This window comes from Rana temporaria, chromosome 2, assembly GCF_905171775.1.
Source record: "Rana temporaria chromosome 2, aRanTem1.1, whole genome shotgun sequence".
Lineage (NCBI taxonomy): Eukaryota > Metazoa > Chordata > Amphibia > Anura > Ranidae > Rana > Rana temporaria.
Window position 1 is genome coordinate 256,081,589 of NC_053490.1, and position 16,922 is coordinate 256,098,510.

The following is a 16,922-nucleotide window of genomic DNA, read 5'->3' on the forward strand; positions in this document are numbered from 1 at the left end:
TAATGGTTGTAGAATGCACCCCTAAAAATATTTTTTTTGCAGGCAGTGCTTTAGCATAATGGCACCTAACCAATATGAAGCCGATTTACAATTCTCAGTTGTTGATGGGAAAAAATGTCAGCAGCCGGAGTGGACATACTTTCCATGCAGCCTGTGTTCAGCGAATAAGAGGCCAGTCATGGAAGTAGAAGAATATCCCAGTACTGGAAACCCTGTAGAGCAATGTTTCTCAACCACTAGGCTGTGGCCTCCTGTTTCTAGTGCCTCTAGCAAAGAGGAGATCCTTTCAAGTCCATCAACACCGCCCGCCCCCCATGCCCAGCCTGCTGCAGAGCTTCCAGCTCTCCATAGTGCCCCCAAGCTCTAACAGTATCCCACAATGCCCCCAGCAAGCTCATCCCCTACAAGGCCACCAAGTTTGCTGTAAAGTGCCCTAACCCACCATACAACCCCTATCCAAAGCATTGACATCCAGTGTCAACAGTGACATCCAGCCCCATCCAAAGCATTCCAGCATTTTAATACCAGGCCTGTATTCACCTGTAGTTGTACAGTGAAATGTGACGTAAGCTTCTGAAAGGTCGGTGTGCTTTATCATTGTACCACTCTGACCATAAACACAGGCTTGATGACACCGAGTCCTGATAACAGCATTCAAATGAAGAGTCACAATAGAGTATTTCAGAAATGTGATAATCGGTATTAATGCCTTGGTTAATCTCATCATGTCTTGTATTTTATAGTTGGAATACAAACACATGTAGTGAACAAGTGTAACCCTTCCTGTTTTTTTAGGTTGTGATGGCGCCACATGAACCCTCTGTTGTATTTGTGGATAATTATATCAAACTGCTTGCTGACTGCAACACGGAAACATTCCAGAGGATATTGGAAATGAAGGTAAGGAGAGTACAAGGTAGAATTACACTGTTTGGTAGAAGAGCTTCCTCTTGTCATGTGTCAGAGAACGGTAAACCATTTCATAACACATCATTTTCCTCTGAGAATAACAAGACTGGCTCCCTGGCACTGACTCGACTTGTACTTGTTACTGAAAACATCCTTACATCATATATATATAATGTGTGTATTCCTCCTTGTTTAAGGGTCTATATATACAAGATAAATACATGGCTTCAGAGGTAGTATTGCCACCACAAATCCTATAGTTATAAGAATGCACAAATATGAACAAAATGTATGCAAAATACTTTTCTTAGAAGGGTACTTCCTGGTAAAAAATAATTACTACAGACTAAGTGTTTTGTCATTTTCTTAAACACTTCATCAGAACATTTATCCAGATTTTTTTTTTGTCTGTACCCTTGGTGGAGTTGTTTTTCCTCTCTTCCTGGCCCGGTCACATTAGAACAAGAAATTAGATGTTGTGGGAGGTGTCACGTTCCAAAAGAGAGCAATAAAAACCTGACAGATTTTGTACCCCTCCCCACTGTAATAAAGACCTGCTTTTCGGTATGGTCATATATACTGTAGGCCTTGTATTGCAACATTTACTGTACATAGAACTTAAAAAGCACCTTTTACCCAAAGTCCCTCCTCCTTTTGTACTTAAACCATGTAGGCTTATTACGTCATGTACAGAACTGGGACTATACTGTATTTTCTCTGCACACTTCCTAATATTCTTTCAATTCATTAGGAAAATATAGGTGAAGGTAATATTTTTCTAAAGCAGGTCTTTAGAAAAATAAGCTTGCTTTTTTGCAGCAGAGCCGTGTAGAGCATCCAAGGACACCATATTTAGGGGGAACCAAAGAAGGTATAAAATAGTAGGGCCAAAGAAGATGAGTTATCTGTCATGTTATTCTAGGGGCACTATCAAAGCCATGTATCAATAATCATATACTGGACACCATTATGCATAGCACTACCTCAAGGAAAGTCTTACAGAGAACTTGGAGCTATAAGATCCCAATCATGCTCTTCTAAAATTGTTCCAAAACCATCCTCATACCCCAAGCTATGTTAGATAGGTACACCATAGCCTTTCCTTGTGATATCTATCAGCTCTTAACAGCTTTGAGTTCCTGGAGTCATTACGTCGCCCGTAGGCTGCCATTGCCCCTCGCTGACACAGGGGTTTCTAATTAAAACTAATAATAAAGTACACAGAGCTTCTATATACAGGTTATGCAGGCTAGGTAGGAGAAGGTGGTAGGGAGCATTTATTTTTTATTTTTTTATAATTATTGTTGACTTTATTTTCCACGTTGAGTGAATCACTATAATAAGAATAGTTTTAAAAAGATGTCTCTAATATCTACATTAAATGTCAATATTTTCCTTGCATCTAACCTTTAAAAATAATACTTTTATTTGAACCCAAAATTCATGCAACTCATATATTTTTCAATAATTGTCATGTGATAATTATGGTAATGAAGGGGACTGTTGTGGTTTGTGCCATCAGCTTATTTTTCACGTAAAAAAATGTTTTTCAACATATGGGGAAATCGCTCTCAGATGGTTGGTTGTCACTAGTACAGGTATCCCATTTGGAGGATTTACCTTCACTTCTGATGACAACTGTAAAGGATTAATATTCCATCACTTTCTGTCTTGGGGACATTGGTCACCAGGGCAAATGAAGAATGTCAATCTCCCCAGCAGAGACAAAAAAAAAATTAAATACACTTTATTAATACACTTTATTTGTATGAATAGCTAGCAAGTGAAAAAGCTTCTACACTTTTCTCGGATTTCCAGTAAAATATTTCTAAAGAATTTGAGTATTCTTTGGAGAAATCATCCTGTTAGACATGACTGGAAAATAGGTTTATTTTAGATTTACTGTTCTGCTTGTCTTCTTAAAATATTTTTCTGTCACTGTTGGCAAAATAATCTCCAGTTAGCAGCAGTGATCCGCACCAATGTTGGCATGTTATGAAAGTGCGATCTTGTTACTTTACTTGTGTAGGCTTAAAGACAATAATTTCCTGGGTAAATGATTAAATTCACTATAGATAAAGAAAACATTCCTACTGTGATGTTTAACCACTAGCTTCCCAAGCCAATTCTGACTATTCTGTTATACATATAAAAATCTGTATTTTTTTGCTAGAAAATTACTTGGAACGCCCGAACATTATATCATTTTTTTAAGCAGGCCCTAGAGAATAAAATAGTGGGTGTTGCAATTTTTTATGTCACACAGTAGTTGCGCTGCGGTTTTTCAAGCGGAAACGTTTTGGGGAAAAAATGCACTTTCATTTTATTGAACACAAACACAATATAATACCCAATATTTTGGTCCAATAAAAAAGCAGCTGTTACACTGAGGAAATAGATACCAAACATTTCATGCTTTAAAATTGTACATGCCCGTGAAATGGCGAAAAATGACGGTACTTTAAATTATCTATAGGCAATGGTTTTTAAAGCCTTTACAGGTTACCAGTTTAGGAGTTGTTGTGTTAGATCATTGCTCGCACTCGGACATTCACAGTGATACCTCACATATGTTGTGCGATCACCGTTTACATATGCGGGCGGGAGGGACCCGTACATTCACCTTTGTGCTTAAGCATGCGGGGGACCAGGGCACTTTTAAAAAGTGTTCTGGATTATTTCCTTTTTTATTTTTACACGTACCTTTAATTTTAATTTTTTTTTTTTGTTTTGTTCACCTTTTATAGCTTTCACAAGGGATGTTGTGATAGCATAGTTAGTGACAGGTCCTCTTTATAGAGAGATCTGTGGCTTTCCTTTAACCTCCAAAGCAGCAGATCAAATCTTCCCGCCCTCCATATAACAGAATGACGTGTGCAAAATTGATTGTCATCCTGACTGGACGTCCTATGACGTCGAGCAGGATAAGCCGCAATCGGTTGGTGATGTGGTCCATCACTCTGAAGCACCGCAAGTTCAATCTGGGTAAAGAGCCTATGACGTAGGCTCTTAACCACGTGATCAGCTGTGACCAATCACAGCTGAACTCAGCGTGTAACCAGGAAGTACCGGTAAATGGCTTTCCCTCGGTTCACGCTAACAGGAGAGCCGATTGGCGGTTCTCCTGTCGTGGGGGGGGGGAGGGGTCTGCATTGATTATCAGCTCAGCCCCCATCAGAGGTGCCCACCATATCTGCCAGTCAGTGCCCATTAAAGTGCCAATCGGTGCCCATCAGTAACTCCTGTCAGTGCCCATCAGTGATGCCTGTCAATGCCCATCAATTCTACATATTGGTGCCTCCTCATCAGTGCCCGTCAGTGAAAGCAGCTCTGTAGCCCAGGGCTGTATAAGGTATTTACTGGCAGATAAAAAATGTTTTACTATCCAAAGATAAAACAACAAGGGCAGAGGATTTAATAGACAAAAGGTTGAAAAAATGACTGACGGTCCGCTTTAATCATGATTCCCTTTTTCTTTCCATTTACTATAGTGTTCATTTTTCTATCTACAGCATATATACCGTGAAAAAAATCAGCATCCTTATTTGGGTTTTCACCTGTGACGTATGCAGGCTGCTATTTCTAGAAAGAATTGAAGCATTTTAATTTGCATGACAGTCAGGCAACTAGAATTCTCAGAATATAGTTGGTGGTAATCGGTACAGGTTTTCTATAAAGTGCATCTGTGACCATTCTGGCTTTAGGTAAATGTGGGGTTGATAGTATAGTCACCTTCTGAAGTCTCCCACAGAGAGTATACGCAAGGGTGATGGGTATCCTTATTGGCCAATGGGGAGGACAGAAAAGTGAGGATTACACAGTTACCAAGAGAGATTAGGATATTTTTGGTGTAAATGGTTTACTTTGCCGGATGCCCATGGCTCTACATCAGGGGTCCTCAAACTACGGCCCTCCAGTTGTTCAGGAACTACAATTCCCATCATGCCTAGCCATGTCTGTGAATGTCAGAGTTTTACAATGCCTCATGGGATTTGTAGTTCCGCAACAGCTGGAGGGCCGTAGTTTGAAGATCCCTGCTCTACATTAAGCACTGGTAGCTATTAGCACGCATCTGGACATTCGCAGTGCATTTTTGGCAGATACACAAATATGTCTAATGGGTACTATACTCAACTCTCATATTTTTCAAAATAATAATGGGCTACTTTTAGAGTCAAAGGTATGTCCAGATTTTGGTCTTACAGAAGAGAGCTGCTGATCCCCATTTATTGCTACCGCTGATATTAAAGCAAATGGGCTAATGGCGTTCATGTTCATGATCAGTGCCATGATGGAAATGAACACAGGAAAGAATGTCCTCCATAGACTGCAAGTAATTAGGGGAAGTCTGCTTTCAGATGTCCCCCTGATGGGCTCTCTGCACTGTTATAGGAAACCTGGAAAGCTTTTTAGAACATCTGCTTGCTTCTCTGTTGGTTTCTACGAATTTCTACATTGCTTTATATACATTTTCTGCTGGTCAGCACTGGGCTTCAAAGTCAAATGTAGAATTGCTTTAAACATGTTACAAGGCCATAAAGAGTGCATACATTGATCGCTTTTTACATGTGTGCATTAAGTACAGCTTGCTTTAATAAAGCATCCTGTGTAGATTTTACATTTAATCAGAGGCCTTTACAATGAAGAGCTTTAGGAACTTATAGAAGCTAAAAAGGACGCAATCCTTTGATTGCAACATTTCTATTTTATACATACACCGTAAAATAGAAAAACTTTGCTTTTATTAAGCAAACTACAAAGTACAGTAATATAAAAGTATATCTGTCTGCTTAATTTATCTATTCTTTTTTTTTTTCTCATGGTCTGCTGAACAAAATTTACTGTATGCGTAGAATGGTTTTCGTTAGTATTGGGACATGCAAAAAGTATCCAGTTAGGCTGGGTTCACACTCGTGTGAATTGGATGTGGATTTCCCCCGCATCCAATTTGCATGACAGGAGGTTGTGACCGGCTCTCTATGAAACTGGTTCACATATCTCCGCGGCGGTTGCGTCTTTGGCTCTGTTTCAGGGCCGAATTCAGGCAGAAATTCATTCCTGATTTCGTCCCTCATTTATCCCTGAAATGGAGAACCGGGGATGCACCGGACCCCTGCTGCGAGCCGCATCCATCGGCAGTGTGAACCCAGCCTTAGACTTATTTCTTCAATGTGTGTCAATGTCCAGACTAATAATGTAGTGCAATATTATGACACCACTTGCTTTCTTATGAACTGAAATCACAAGACTAAAAGAGGCCATACTGAATGAAAAAATAGGGTTTTGCTGATGCCAAGTACTTTCACGATTACTCGTAAAATTGCTCTGATACCCAAAACCAATACCTTTGTGGCGCAATTGAGCCCATACAAAAAGAAATGGGCTCAAATCACACTGCAAAAAAAACACATGCAATGCCATTCCTGTCCAAATTGCATGTGGTTTCCCACACCACTTCTGTGTGAGTCCAGACTTTACATAGTGATTCAGCCTGGGTTCACACAGGAGTGGTGGGGAAAACCGCATGAAATTCGGACAGAAATTACAAAGCATTCCTGTTCAAATCGCATGCATTTCTTTGCAGTGTGATTTCAGCCCATTCATTTTGTATGTGCTCAAATTGCACACAAAGGTATCGGTACTCAGTATCGACGACAGGGCTCAAGTCCTGCAGGAACGCATGGGAACGGAGTTCCTGCACTTTTTTCACAGCAGGAACTTAGTTCCCTTTGCAGGACTAGAGCAGCCGAGAGCAGCCGAGCCGCCCGAGCCGATCCTTCACTATGGGGCGATGCCAAGCTCGAGTCACTGTCAGGGGCAGGCGAACCTTAGTAATCCTTTATGGTACTGCCCGCTTCCTGTATATGGATTCATCAGGTAGTGTGCGGGTATTCCGTCACTTCCTCGATGCCGCAATGTCTCCTGGGAGCTTTTGTCATTGTTCCCAGGAGACATTGCGGCATCGATGAAGTGACGTAATACCCGCACACTACCCGATGAATCCATATACAGTAAGTGTCCAGTACATAAAGGATTACTAAGGTACAGTGGATTGTAAAAAAAAAAAAAAAAAAACATGCATTTTAGTAATTATGCATATGAGCGTATCATTTTTGGTGGGGTAGTGGATCTTGGGTGGGAGTTCCCACACTTTTTTCCCCAGGACTTGACCCCTGATCGACGAGTACTTGACAGAAAGTATTGGTACTCATACTCGCCAATAAAAAAAAAACAGCCATTGGGCTGAGGAGAGGAATCGTCTTGGCCAGGACATTGAACCCTAAGGCTGGGTTCACACTGGTACGACAAACGCTCCGACATTGGGAGCTCATGTCGCATGACGTGTGAAAATCAATGTTTCCCTATGGGAGCCGTCTTAACTGGTCCGACACAAGTCGGTCCGACTTTGAAAACGCTCCCTGAACTACTTTGGTCCGACTATGATCCTACTTCAACCCATTGAATATCATTGATGAAGTCGTATCAAATTAGGATCCTTATCCTAACCATCCGACTTGTGACATCCGACATGATGATTATAGCTGCAGTAAAAAGGAACTTATCTTACACTGGGATTGTTTTGAATTTGTCCAAATCTGACATTGATTTTCATACGTCATGAGACATGAGCTCCCAATGTCGGAGCGTTTGTCGTACTAGTGTGAACCCGGCCTAAAACCGAACACACATTAATTTTACAGGTTCTGTAGCTTATTAAGGTGGTAATTAAACTCACTTGATACTTTATCTGCATTAAATTAGCCTCAGAACCTGTGTAATTCATATGTGTTCGGGTCCAATTTTGAACCATCTATGACCATTTTAACGTATTCTTCCTTCCACATGAAGGAATCCCCTCCCTCCACTGGGACATTGTATTCTGATAGTGGCACCTGCAGCTGCATCTACTGATCAAGAAGTTTCAACAGAAGTTAATAAAACAATTGATTATATCAAGCGGGGATGATCACACACTGAACGGAATTCATCTGATAACCGATGAACCAGCTGGATTTCAATCCATGTATGAGCAGCTTAAAGTGGTTGTAAACCCCTACAGACCACTTGGCCCTACAGGTAAGCCTAGATTAAGGCATAGCTGTAGGTGCAAGAAATATCTCCTTAACCTACACGGTTAAGGAGATATTTTCAGAAAAGACTGCACCGATGTCTACCGCGCATGCGCCGTAGATAATGGCGCAGGCACAATGAGCGTGCCGTTAATGAATGGGATCGCTCCAGCCAGTCACAGGGCCGGAGCAGCAAAACCTGGAAGTCACTCGGGTATCATGGCGGAGGAGAGGAATGAGGGTCGCTGCGGGGGCTTCGATCTTGGGTAAGTAATTCATAATGAGCTAGTATGCTATGCATACTAGCTCATTATGCCTTTCTCTTGCAGGTTTTTTTTTCTTTTTAGGTAAAGTTTTTTACAGGGTTTACTTCCTCTTTAAGTAGACTATTTATAGAGAAAATTTGACTTTCACAAACATTCTCTGGTGGAGAACCATCCAGGTATTTTCAGTTTAAATGGGTAATTCTCCAACTAATTGTTCTGTAATGTAAGATGAGAACTGGGAGGACTCCTTGCTGCCAGGACAGCTATGAATTTCTGTCAGGAGTGGACCCATTCATAATTGAAAGTTGTGACAATTCATGCTTTCAAACGTGCTACCACCGTTCATTGTGAGTGGCACCCCAATATATACTGTACAGTAAAGTCCAATGCCCACAGTGCACCAGGAATTATATAATGCACATTTTTAATTGGTTGTGGTGCATTGGCAGCCTATTTATGATAAATGGACTGCCTTAACGCAACACATGTTAACCACTTTAAAACCGTACGCCGTCATATGATGTCCAAAAAGGGGATCTGTTATCCCGGGTGGACGTCATACGACGTCCTGTACTTTGTGCGGGGATATCTGAATGATGCCGGCAGCTAGAGGCATCATTCAGATATCTTTTTCTTCCGGCGGCGATCCTGCGCACCGTAAGAATGATCATGGCGGCGGTTTCGGCCCCTTGACCGTTCTTATAGGCGGTGGGAGGGGACATCCCCCCTCCCACCGCCATTCGGTGCTTCTCCAGGCTCTCCCGTCCCATCGGGGGCCCGGAGAGATGATCGCTATCCGCCGGATGTGCAGCATAGAGATGACTGGTGACCAGATGGTCACCAGTCATCTCTATGACCGTCGGAGGCCCGGGTGCAATGTGATGACGTCACGCCCGGGTACCCGTAAGTAAACAAACCGCAATTGCGGCTAGTAAGCATGAGATCTGTGAATTTTTTTTCACAATCTCATTCTTTCCAGCCTGGAGGAGAGATGTGGGGTCTTATTGACCCCGAAACTCTCCTTAAAGTGGACCTGTCACAAACTATTCCTATTACAAGGGTTTACATTCCTTGTAATAGGAATAAAAGCGATCGGAAAAAAAAAGTGTAAAAAATATACAAATAAGTAAAATAAATAAATAAAAATTAAAACTCCCTGTCCCCGGTAGCTCGCGCTAAGAAGCGAACGCACACGTAAGTCCTGCCCACGTATGTAAACGTCATTCAAACCACACATGTGAGGTGTCACCGCGTGTGTTAGAGCGTGTGCAACAATTCTAGCACTAGACCTCCTCTAACTCTAAACTGGTAACCTGTAAAAAATGTAAAGCGTCGCCTATGGAGATTTTTAGTAACGAAGTTTGGCGCCATTCCATGAGTGTGCGCAATTTTAAAGCATGACATGTTGGGTATCTATTTATTCGGCGTAACATCATCTTTCATATGTTACAAAAAAATGGGGTTAACTTTACTGTTTTGTTATTTAATTCATGAAACCATTTTTTTTAGAAAAAATGACGTTTGAAAAATTATTGCGCAAATTCTGTGCAAGATAAAAAGTTGCAATGACCGCCATTTTATTCTCTAGGGTGTCTGCTAAAAAAACATATATAATGTTTGGGGGTTCTGAGTAATTTTCTAGCAATAGAATGATGATTTGTACATGTAGGAGAGAAGTGCCAGAATAGGCCCGGTATGAAGGTAGGTTTTAAAGCCCTGTATTGATGCATGCCATAACGCGTGTTGAAACATTTACGTTATCGTACTGCAAAAGAACATTGAAGTGTGAATGGGACCTCAATGTTTTATTTACCAAACCAAAAAGGAGCAGATCAGGTTTGCATACACTTTAACACCTCAAGCCTCTCAGGTCAATTATGCAACAATGGGAGATTGCTTTATTAGTGAAAGGTAAGGTCTATGTGCAGATATATTATTGAACATCCTCTACATAGTCTGTCCCCCCTTCAATCCATCATGAATGCTGCTGACAGATAAAGAAAAAAAAAATTAACAACTTACAAAGCCATCCACAACTCTGCCACCAGCTACATCACTAGCCTAGTTTCAAAATATCAACCTAATTGTTCTCTTCGTTCTTCTCAAGACCTCCTGCTCTCTAGCTCACTCGTCATCTCCTCCCACGCTCACCTCCAGGACTTTTCCAGAGCCTCTCCAATCCTATGGAACTCCTTACCCCAATCTGTTTGATCATCTCCTACTCTGTATTAGCTTTTAGATGATCCCTGAAAACCCTTCTCTTTAGAGAAGCCTATCCTACCCACACCTAACAACTTTATTTTAATTTTCTCCATCTGATCATCCCCCCAAGCTATTACCTTTTGTTCCACTTGACCCTCCCTTCAAGATTGTAAGCTCTTATGATTCCTCCTGTATGGAATTGTAATGTAACTGTACTGTCTGCCCCCATGTTGTAAAGCGCTGCGCAAACTGTTGGTGCTATATAAATCCTGTATAATAATAATAATATACATCCTGAAAACGATTGAATTATACTTAGAAATTACAGATGGTTTCAAAATTAATATTTTGCGGGCTACAATTTCTGACATACTAAAGCATGTAAAACAGTTTAATACATGTTACATGCTGTTCTGTTTTTTACATTTGTTTGACATTTTTTTTTTCCCATTTCTTGTTTAGGGCCTGAAAAGAAGTGAACAGAGTGCAATGCTTGAGCTGTTTCGACAGCGACTTCCAACACCACCTTCTGGTTCTGAAAACAGTTCTGTCGCTCTGCAGACTCCGACACCTGAGCAAGAGTCGTCACGCATCCGAAAACTGGAAAAACTCATCAAGAAGCGGCTTTAAACCAAGCACCATGACCTGTGGACTCCACAGTGGCCAGTTTAGCTGTATTGCTAGCAAATCTGCTGTAAACACTCTGACAGCCACCCTATTATGCTGTCACATCCCTTCTAATTGATCATTTTAAGTGTCACTGGAGTAGGATTTGAGCCAGAGAATGCCGATAGGAACTGACTGAACAGTATGACTTTGTCTCTGTCTAGACAGAACATATCTAGATCAGTCTTTCCCTCAAGCATGGTAAAAACACTGCGAGGGAGTATGCGGTCATGCAGAATTGTTCCTCCTGCTTTTTCTATTTGGTTTTGCCCAAGGCTTGTATGCAAGTACATAGCTTTGCGTCCAGTCTATTTAGGGAGACACTTCTGTTCCTGCTGTGTCTAACCACTGAAACACATTGCAAACATAGCAGGTTCTAGCATGAGCAAACTTTTGTTAACGTGCTATTGCTTTACGTTCTACATCCAGCTGTTACATGAAAACAATTTGACAGCCTTGACACCTGATTCCGCTCAATGCCAGCAAGTTTCATTAAGTGTTAACAGTTTTATGCTGTACAAATAATGGAGCTTTGCTTAGACCAATACATTGGGTGGATTGTTCAGAAAAAATCTTGGCCAGCTTGTTTAAACTTAAATAGCTCTTAGTTTATTGAAGATTGGACACAGATATTGTGTGTGTGTACTGGCAAAATGCACCCCCACCCCCCATCCCCTTTACTTGTTTTATAGCATAGTACAAACTCCCGAGACAAATGATAGTGTTGGATTTGTGAGATTATGGTGCGTTGTTATGCCTAGTACACACAATGAGAAAATCGGTGGAAAAATACCACTTTCAGAACGATCTTCCGATCATCTGTTCATTGAATAGTGTGAAAGTGAAAATGCAGTGTCTTCTGCGCTACTAATGAGTATATGTGAATAGAGGAAAGTTAAAGCTAAGAAGCTGCTAGATCTAGTGGTGTTCACTGTACACAAATATATATAAAACTGTTCATTAGTACACAGCTTTCAAGAGCCAATCACCACCATTTGTGCGAAAATACCTGAAGGAACAAACTTTAAATTTTTTCCCATATGATAACAGAACCTGCAGATTTTGTGTAATTAGTGTGGTATTTGTATGGAAAAAATTGTGTGACCAAGACCGCACATGCAATTAAAGAATACATTTCAATACAATACATTACATCACTTCCTAAGTTGTATTCTGTCCGTTTAAGAATTTTCTTAACTTTAGTAATTGGTTTTCAAGAGACTAACATGCAAAAAGAAAAACGAATGGTCATACGTTTGATATTCTTATTGTGTGTATTCCTATCAAGGCATTGTAAAGGTATACACAAGATGTTCCAGTTATACAGCAATCTCACCATGCCTGGGATATGATTAAAAGAGAAGTTTGGGTTTGTTTGTTTTTTCAAAATCACACTTACCTAGGTGGATGCAGCATCAGTCCCCCGTCGACTCTAATGCCGCATACACACCATCACTTTATGTGATGAAAAAAAACGACATTTTCTGTGAAGTAAAAAACGACGTTTTTGAAACTTCAATTTTCAAAGACGAAGTTGCCTACACACCATCGTTTTTCTCACAATGTTCTAGCAAAGCGAGGTTACGTTCCACCACGTTTTTCCATTGAAGCTCGCTTCATAAGTAGCTTCTGGGCATGCGCGGATGAAAAAACGAAGTTTTTGCTACACACGGTCAATTTCTGTGAAGTAAAAGTTGACGTTTTGAAAAACGACACATAAAATTGAAGCATGCTTCAATTTTTTTTGGTCGTTTTTTAGAAGACATAAAACGACGTTTTCCCCCACACACGGTCAATTAAAGTGACGTTTTTAAAAACGTCGTTTTTTTTCCATCACATAGTGATGGTGTGTACGCGGCATTAGACTAAGAACTGAGCGATCAAAGACCGATGATCGCTTGGTTCTCAGAGCTCCGTGAGGAGAGAGCTGATGACAGTCAGTTACCACTCTCTTCACTGCCCCAATGCTTACTGGAGCACTGGGCTGTGGAGGGGACAGGAGCGGCTGTCTGGGTGCGGTCCAGGGTTGTGGGCAGATCCTGACTTTATTGTTGCGATCTTGCCCAAGCCTGGACCGGCTCTGCAACCTCAGCCGACATCGGGCCTGCTGTCTGCTAAAAACAGGTCACAGGAGTGCAGAACGAACTGCACTCCTGTGATCCACAGTTGAAGTACAGCCAAATGAGAATTGGCTGTACTTTTCTAACAGTGCATGACCTATGGGGATATTATGGGTGCTAGTCTGAGTTAATTCAGAGTAGACGATTTGGTGCAACACTTTGCTGCTATTCAACATGAACATCTACTGTTCAGGGATTGTAGCTGCATGGAACATTCTGAATTGTATATTGCCATTTTTGATGAATGAGCGATCGCTTATGGTCATACAGAAAAGAACCATCCATGGATGACCAGATAAAAGATCATAATGACCAGGCACATCTTCAACCTGTTAATTTTAACATCTCTTAACTACCTGTTCTGATCACAATGATTGATCAACTGCAGCAGCCACAAATTGTACAATTTCAATGTAATTCATCAAAGTGCTGTTTTAAAAAAAATAAAATAAAGTAACATGCACTATACATTTTTCAGTATGTTAGAGGACTTCTATGACAAATGTTACCAATTAGTGTTTCCAAACATACATTAACTCTATTATCACTAAATCCGTGCACAACCATATTATTCCAAGCAGTTCTCAAATATGTTGACCTCTTGATAAAAAGCATGCATGACCTATGAGGTGACTATGAAGTATGTGACACTCCAAATTAAATTTTAAAATGACACTTTTTCAAACCTAGCTTTGTCTTCTCTGTTGCTAGTAGCATATGTAATATACAGTTACATCATATGTTGCTATATCCTTTTTATGTGTTATTACCAATGTTATTTGACTTGTTAGTTTTACAGTTCTGTTTTAGCCGACACACCACCAAGAAGTAGTAGTGTTGTAAGTAACCAAATGTTATAACAAATTCACTAAAGATTTACTGTTCAATTTATAGAAAATAGTCTATCAATCTAAAGGCTGGTACACACGGACCAAATATCGAATGGTATCCGCCGGCTCAACAGAAAGCAGTCAACGTTTAACCAGTGTGTACAACAGCCTGTCCGACAGATTTCAGCCTAACGTCCGGCTTCTGTCCAACAGGCATGCTGGAAAACCAGCAGCCAACTGGCATCTAATCAACGCTCGTGTCCTGGCCTGGGGGGTGTGACAGTCCCTCTGTCAGAACACAATATCTCAGCAGGGAGCAATATCTCGTTCAGTCCTCTGGGGATGAGCTTATAGTGTGTACCTGCATAATAAGGAATAAAAGCAATATGCAAAGTACAGTAATCTGTAAACTGAAATCTGGGAGTTGCACTAGATAATTATTGCTCTTTACATTAGTTTGAGTTTGCCTATTTGTTGCAGGTATTTAAACATGGGTAAAATAGGGTGCATCATTTTATATTTTTTTGGGGGGGTAAATATGAATACTTTTATTTAAAAGGAACATAAAATGGGGCTGTATTTATTTAGGGATTATTATGCAGGCATGTGGGATACATTTTTGCACAATAATCCCACTTATTATCATGGATAAAACTAATTGTTCTAGAGTTTTCTCATAAACTGCACATCATAAAGGTGTGTTTTCATATTTAAAGCATTGGGGCAGTAAAAATGTATATTTCAGTAGATGCTGCAGAGTTAATTCACCCAAGAATTCTTAAGCAAGTTCACAGGCCTATATTCATGCTGTGTGCATTAGGGAAGTCTCTCTTGCGCTCTCTCCCCTCGCTCTCTCTCTCTCTTTCTCTCTCTTCCCTCGCTTTCTCTCTCTTCCCTCGCTTTCTCTCTCTCCTCTCGCTTTCTCTCTCTCCTCTCGCTTTCTCTCTCTCCTCTCGCTTTCTCTCTCTCCTCTCGCTTTCTCTCTCTCCCCTCGCTTTCTCTCTCCCCTCGCTTTCTCTCTCCCCTCGCTTTCTCTCTCCCCTCGCTTTCTCTCTTCCCTCGCTTTCTCTCTTCACTCGCTTTCTCTCTTCCCTCGCTGTCTCTCTTCCCTCGCTTTCTCTCTCGCTCTCTTCCCTCCCCCCTTCTCTCTCTCTCTCCCCCCCTCTCTCTCTCCCCCCTCTCTCTCTCTCCCCCCCCCTCTCTCCCCCTCTCTCCATTTTGTTTAGAGGGCCTTCCGTGATAATCTGAGAAGGATTATATCTGTGCTGCTACCAAGATGTAAAAAAATGTTGGTGGCATTTTGTATTGTAAACAGAAAGCAAAACAAGACTTGACTGAGAAATTCAGAAACTTAAGTATATTTGTTCTCCAGGATGGCCTCTCCCAGGCAGAATCGTGAAGTCAGACCCAAGGCTCATTCAGTAGACTGGAGCTCCAAAACTACTTTATAACAATAGAAAGTACGGTTTTGAAATTAAAAATGTTTCCGCATATTGCAATAGGTCGGTGGTTTATTCATGCAGACTTATAGGTCCAGTTTTATGAAAAATATAAAGATGCCCTTTTTACGTGTGGTTATGGTCTTCAATCTGGTGTGTGAGGCATGCAACTGTTATCAGTTCTTCTATTAAAAAGTAATTTAATACCTCTATTTAATGAATTGTATTCGGTTTGGCCCTGTCTGTTTTATTGAATAATGTAAACTCTCTTGGCTGTGTACTATATTAATTTCTTTGTACATAAGTGTGCCACTGCTCCACAAGCACTACAATGGTATACCGTGTTCTCTAGCTGCTGCAAACCTGTAAATGGATGCCTTAGATGTACATTTTATTTTGCAGAGCTAGTGGAAGGATTAATGTAGAATTGCAGACAATGTTCAGTTATTTGCCTAATAAAACCTATTGAATTTTATCCCAAGGTGGTGATTTCTTTTTCATGATGTGCTGTCTGAATCGTACTCATAGTTCTGCAGCTTTCATAGTGTCTTTTATATGGGTTTCCATTGGCATTTTCAAATGCATTGGGGCGGCTTTGCTCTGAAGGTGCCTGTTAAAGTAAAACCCTGTGCTAAGGCTTTGAATATTCAGGTATTTGCATATTCCTAACAAACTATAAATTAACGTTAATCCAAACCCTCACTGACCTCTACAGCTTTAGGCACTCTGGGGCAAATCATCATTGAGATTAAGGTCCAAAGCACTGAAGTGGCTTGAGTTCTCGCAGACAACTCACCTTCTCCTTCCCAGATCACCTGCTCTGTTTTTGAATTAGAGACTGGAATGCTGTCAGGAGAGGGGAGAAGGGTGAGCTGTGGTGTTGAGAGAAGGACTTCAGTGTTTATGCTGTAGATTTTGAGATTGAATTGACCCACAGTATCTGTAGCTACAGAATTTGTTACTGTCTTATTTATGGGTTATTTACTGCCTAAGAATATGGAAATACCTAATTGTACATAGCCTGGCTACAGGTTCACTATAAGGGTCCTATTACACGGATACGTTTTTTTCAGAATTTTTCACTGTAAGGGCCCTATTACACGGATACGTTTTTCCTGCATTTTTCACTGTAAGGGCCCTATTACACGGATAAGTTTTTCCTGCATTTTTACCTTGCAAGAAAAAAGTTTTCCTTTTTAAATCCTATGGGACTTTTCACATGGCTAAGCTGTGGGTACACTGTGTTTTGAAAATGTCTGCTTACTGCATCTTTGGTACAGTTTTGAAAACTGCACCAAAAACCCAGCTTAATATTGGAATGAATGGAAATCACAGTAAAAACACACCCGTGATTTGCATTTTTTTTGGTGCATTTTTGAAGCACTTGTCCATTTTTCACAGGTGCAGGCGGCCCAAAAAT

General features: G+C 40.8%; 1 protein-coding gene across 1 annotated transcript in view; it reads left to right on the plus strand.

Annotated features, from left to right (window-relative positions):
• VPS53 (VPS53 subunit of GARP complex) overlaps positions 1-12,265 on the plus strand; it is a 180,348-nt gene extending 168,083 nt beyond the window's left edge. Inside the window, exons 21-22 of the mRNA XM_040336799.1 lie at positions 796-900; positions 10,910-12,265. Of these exons, the coding sequence (XP_040192733.1) occupies positions 796-900; positions 10,910-11,077 (273 nt within the window). The 3' untranslated portion in view covers positions 11,078-12,265. The remainder of the gene's footprint in view (positions 1-795; positions 901-10,909) is intronic.
• The last annotated feature ends 4,657 nt before the right edge of the window (positions 12,266-16,922 follow it).